At 53.4% G+C, this 5578-nt stretch overlaps 1 protein-coding gene and 1 non-coding gene across 2 annotated transcripts in view; both read right to left on the reverse strand.

Annotated features, from left to right (window-relative positions):
- Positions 1 to 5578, reverse strand: part of PUM1 (pumilio RNA binding family member 1) — a 91081-nt gene that overhangs the window by 35791 nt on the left and 49712 nt on the right. Inside the window, exon 9 of the mRNA XM_031061868.1 lies at positions 3231 to 3496. Coding sequence (XP_030917728.1) covers positions 3231 to 3496 — 266 coding nt within the window. The remainder of the gene's footprint in view (positions 1 to 3230; positions 3497 to 5578) is intronic.
- Positions 5428 to 5512, reverse strand: LOC115948553. Its single transcript, XR_004082364.1, has one exon. It is a non-coding gene; the product is annotated as a small nucleolar RNA SNORD103/SNORD85 (small nucleolar RNA).

Genomic DNA, 5578 nt, shown 5'->3' on the forward strand with positions numbered 1-5578 from the left:
CCCCGCCCTCTGGCTTTTTCGGGACCCAGCCACTGTCACCAGGCAGGAGCAGGAGCAGCACCAGGGGGGAAACTTCTCTCCTTTGCTCTTAATTCACTTTTCTTCACATTCAAAAAGGACCTGGAGGGGCTGGAGCGCGTCCAGGGAAGGGAATGGGGTTGGGAAGGGTCTGGAGCCCCAGGAGAGGCTGAGGGAGCTGGGAAGGGGCTCAGCCTGGAGCAAAGGAGGCTCAGGGAGCCCTTGTGGCTCTGCACAGCTCCTGCCAGGAGGGGACAGCCGGGGGGGTCGGGCTGTGCTCCAGGGAACAGGGACAGGAGCAGAGGGAACGGCCTCAGGCTGGGCCAGGGCAGGCTCAGGGTGGGCACGAGGGTAAATTCCTTCACTGAAGGGTGCTCAGGCCTTGGCTGGCCAGGCAGTGGTGGAGTCCCCATCCCTGAAGTGTGCAGAACACACAGAGTGGTGCCTGCAACAGGGGTCAGTGCTGGGTTAATGCCTGGACTCGATGATCTTTAGAGAGCTTCTCCAACCTTTCAACTCCCTGATCCCACCTCCCACACTCATCCTGTGCCAGAAGTGTGTACCAGCCATCTGCCCACCCCAGCTGCCCACCCTGTCACCACAGCCCCACTAAAAGCCCTCTGAGCAGAAACCTCACACAGCCCAGTTCAGGAGCTGGGGGTGGCTGACAGGAGGTGACCTGGGTGTCTCCAAGCCACCAGCCCCTGTGGAGGGCACAGACCTGGTGACACAAGACTTAAACTACAGGAAACCATGACCACAGAGCCCACAGTGGGGTTTGCAGGGATGAGCTGCTGTGGTGGAGTCCCTCAGCAGGGACAATGGCAGAGCGGCCACCCTGCAATGACCTGGGCCAGGCTTGGTTTGGCAGAGCCTCGCTCAGAGCTGGTGCAGGAACCTGCAAGCTCAGCTTATGAAAGGAGCCAGCCCCGTGTCCCCAGCACATCCTGCTGCAGAGGTGACATCGTGGGTGCCACCTGCTTGAGTTATTAACAGGAAACACTGCCTGTGCACAGAGAGGCTGGGGAGGATGCCCAGGTTCACTGACTGGCAGGAGCTCCCCAAGCCTGCCAGAGCCTGCACAGGAAGCTACTGGAATGTTGGGGGACACGAGAGAGATGATGGACTTTGGACCTGGCTGACAGAAGAGATTTGATAACAGGAAGCCTTGGCAAAAGCAAATGGAACTTTGAAAATTAGACCTGGATTGCAAGAAGATTCAATCAGATGGATTTACCAGAAAAAGAAAATCCCATTAAACTCTGCAAGTAAGAGATGTTGTTATATGCATAAGTTTGTGGATGTGATTTTAACCTAATCACTGCAGTACACATTACCAGTCTCCCTAAAATGGTACCTAAGTGTTTGTATCCCACAATAAAGTCAGATTCTGATACTGAATCATCTCCCTGGCTCTCTCCATCACTGACAGGAACCCTCCAGCCCAGGGAATCTCTGGGAGCCAAGAATTCCAGGGGGTGCAGACTGCAGCACTGGAATGCTGGTGGGTTTATTAACACACTATTAAGATGTCACAAGGGTGACAAATCAAGTGTCCACACTCAGTGCTCCAGGTTCCCAAAGCCTCTGCCTCAGCACTTTTAATGCAAACAATCCCTGCTGCATCCCCTCAGAGCAAGGTTTGCATTCCAAACCCCGCTCCCGACCCCACTCACGCCTGCTCCACGGCCATAAAAGTAATGAAACATCCCATAAAGGCCACTGGCACTGAGATATTTTATTTTAATAGCCTCTCAGCTCATGCCTGCTGCATCTGCAAAGGCCTCAGAACACCTCCTGACACTGGGGTTTGGTTTTCAAAGGGTTTTCAGCTTCTGAGCAGAGAAATTCAGCTGCCAGTAGCTCTTTATTCTGCCATAACCAAGGATGAGACAGGAGAGCTGCTGAGGGGACTGAAGCCCAGCTCTGGTTCCTGGTGACTCCCCCTCACACACCAACAGCACCAGGGCTTTGCTGCTGCACAGCTCAGGCCCTTCCAGCCTGACCCACTGGTGATCCCCAAAGCTCTGACAACAATTCATCACCACCCAGGTTCATGTGCCACTCTCCATGTGCATGATGGATAAATCAAATTACAAATGTACAAGTGGCTCCTGTCCCTTTGTCTTCAGAACAGGCCAAAGGGTTTTCTCTTCATTTAGAACCACCCAGAGCAGAGGTCAGGATCAGTCACGGGAAACATCAGGGTTTTGAATGGCTGCAGCTGTGTCAGGGGAGGCTGGGGATGGGTTTTCCACAGAATCAACTGGGCTGGAGAAGACCTTTGAGATCACCGAGTCCAACCTGTGAGCTGACACCACCCTGTCACCCAGCCCACGGCACTGAGTGACAAAGTGACATCCAGGCTCTCCTTAAACACCTCCAGGCACAGGGACTCCACTCCAGTGGGCAACCCCTTACACTGACCCAACACCCTTCCGGGGAAGACATTCTCCCTGATGCTGTTCCCCAGAGGGAATGGGAATGGAAGCGGGAATGGGCATGGGAATGGGCATGGGAATGGGAATGGGCATGGGAATGGGCATGGGAATGGGAGTGGGCATGGGAGTGGGCATGGGAGTGGGCATGGGAGTGGGCATGGGAGTGGGCATGGGAGTGGGCATGGGAGTGGGCATGGGAGTGGGCATGGGAGTGGGCATGGGAGTGGGCATGGGAGTGGGCATGGGAGTGGGCATGGGAGTGGGCATGGGAGTGGGCATGGGAGTGGGCATGGGAGTGGGCATGGGAGTGGGCATGGGAGTGGGAATGGGGAGGGGAATGGGAGTGGGCATGGGAGTGGGCATGGGAGTGGGCATGGGAGTGGGCACGGGAGTGGGAATGGGCATGGGAGTGGGCACAGGAATGGGAATGGGCATGGGAATGGGCACGGGAGTGGGCACAGGCATGGGCATGGAAATGGGCATGGGCATGAAAGGGGCATAGGAATGGGAATGGGCATGGCAATGGAAATGGGCGCAGGAATGGGAATGGGCATGGGAATGAGCACAAGAATGGGGGCATAGGAATGGGTACAGGAATGGGCATGGGAATGGAAAGGGGCACAGGAATGGGCATGGGCTTGGGAATGGGCATGGGAATGAGAATGCGAATGGGGGCATGGGAATGGGCATGGACATGGGAATAGAATGGGCATGGGAAAGGGTGTGGACAGCCCAGAGGCTGCAGAGTTTGGACAGCGCTCCCAGGGATGCCCAGGCTGGGACTGCTGGGGGTCTGTGCAGGGCCAGGGGCTGCCATCCCCAATCCCTGGGGGTCATTCCCCAGCCAGAGCCCAGGTGTCCCTGGGCAGGAGGAGCCAGCCTTACCTGCTGCTGGCCCTGCTGCGTTTGCTGCGTGCTCTGCTGGCTGGCGGAGTTGGTGGCGGCGGCGGCGGCGGCCGCCTGCTGCTGGAAGAGGCTGGCAGGATAAACTCCCCAGGGAGTGACTCCATAGTACTGGTGAGGCACCACAGCTGGACCTGGAACACAGCAGGGCAGGGTGAGCTCCTGGGGGGGCAAGGGGCACCCCAAAAACTCTGCTCATCGTGGCTGGTTTGATGGGATCTGTGTGAAACCCTCTGCAAACACAGAGGGATTTGGCATTTGGGTCACACATTTTATGAAGTTTCAAGTCAGACCTGGAATTTCATCACTGCACGAGGTCAAACTCCGCCAGCAGTGATTCCATGTTTTTATTGGTGTGCCCTGGTTTTACAGAGAAGGAACAAAAATCTCCAATCCCAACAGAGGAGCCTTGTTTGAAGCACAGAGATAACTTCTCATCCCAGCTGACATTCACAGCTCACTGCCATCCACCTTCAGCTCCTCAATTACCAAACCTCTTCACAGCTGGAGTGCATCAACCCTCAAGTATTAAAATGCTTTTTCCAGCCCTGCTTTGCATTTGCAAATCTCCCCTAAAAGAGTGCACCATCCTGTCCCTTCCCACATCCTCTCCTCAAACTTCACATCCCCTCCTCAAACTTAAGAGGCTTAAAAATAATAATAATAATAACCCTGGAGAGCAGCAGAAAAAGCCTCACTTTTGAAGATTCCTTGTGTTTATCAGGTCTCAGGACAGCACAGAAATTTGGAGATAGCAGAATGGCAGGCTCTCTCCTTAAATAATCCCAGTTAGAATAATGCTGAGGAAGCTCTCAGTGCTGGAGGGAGGAGCCCTTCCCACCCAATAACACAGATGGGAATCCAATAATATTTTTTAATATGACTGTTTGATATCTTTAGGAAAGGTCAGCAGAAAAGCAGAAGTGTTCCCTTTGATTCCCAAATACATCCCCATTCCAAGGCTCCCTCCCCACAGCAGGGATAGCTCAGGCAGAGCCAGAGTCAGGTGTGACACTGCAATAAACAAATCTTCAGAGAACCTTGGTCATGCCTGGAGTAAAAACAGGATATTTTCTTTTTAAAGAGAGAATCTCAGCACTTGGGATCTGCCCAAATCTGTGACTCCATGGAAAATGAGGGATGACACAAAAAGAGAGGTGAAAGCAGTGCTCAGTGTTAGCCTGGCTGTGACAACAGGGGAAAATCCTGGAAGTCCCATTTCCTTTTGGTTTTTGCTCCTTTCTTCTTGATTTTTACAGTACCAGGCTCAGCTGAATCCTGCAGGATGTCAAGGAGCTGGATGAGCTCCTGCTCCCACATCCACACTTCAGAACGTTCATTCCATGTTTTGTGCCAAATATTAAATTCATGTTTCAAACATGTAAGAAGTTACTGTCATTATATTATTCTGGTTTTAACTGCTGTGCTTTGCCCAGGTTTAGGACTGAGGTGCCCAGTTCTGTGCTCAGCAGGGAGGTGCTGGCTAATTCCAGGCAGATGCTGAACCTGACCTGGATTTGTATCTCACCCCAAAGCCCATCCCTGCTGGATTTACAGAATCAGAGAGGCTGATCTGCTTCTCCTACTCACATCTGCAGCAGCAACCACTCATTTCTTACCTTCCACCCTGGAAATTCATGAGCAGTGCCAGCTAAAATGGAAAAAAACCTGCAGCAAATGAATCAGTGCCACGAAGGTGGTGCCTGTGGTGCCTCAGCAGGCACAGACAGGTAGGCAAGGAGTGATTTAACCACTGAAAATAATCACTGAATGCACATCAGACCCCAACTCCCAGGGTTCTCCTGCACCCAACAGGGCAAGAGCTGCAACTGCTCCCTTTTAATGCAAGTCATTAACCTGCATTTGCCCTCAGGCTGCTGCAATCCCTTCGTCCGGGCAAAATTTGGGCATCTCTCTGGGATATATTAGTCTCAGCTCTAATTATCAACCAAGCACAGCCTAGATGGGCTTTTCTCCTAGGCAGAGGCTGCTGCCAAAGCCTTGGGTGCACAAAAGCAGAGGAGACTTTGAAGTTTGCAGCAGCTGGGTTTGAAAGGGCTGCGAGTCTGGCTCAGCTGCTCCGAGCACAGGAGAGAGGCTCATTACTGAACAGAGTTCTCAGTGAGGGCAAGTGTGGCATCACTGCCAGACCCAGCAGCACCCAGAGCTGCTCCCCTCCAGGAGATGCTGCTCCTGCTCTCAGCAGAGCTGGGCAT

This window comes from Geospiza fortis, unplaced genomic scaffold, assembly GCF_000277835.1.
Source record: "Geospiza fortis unplaced genomic scaffold, GeoFor_1.0 scaffold32, whole genome shotgun sequence".
NCBI classification, from domain to species: domain Eukaryota; kingdom Metazoa; phylum Chordata; class Aves; order Passeriformes; family Thraupidae; genus Geospiza; species Geospiza fortis.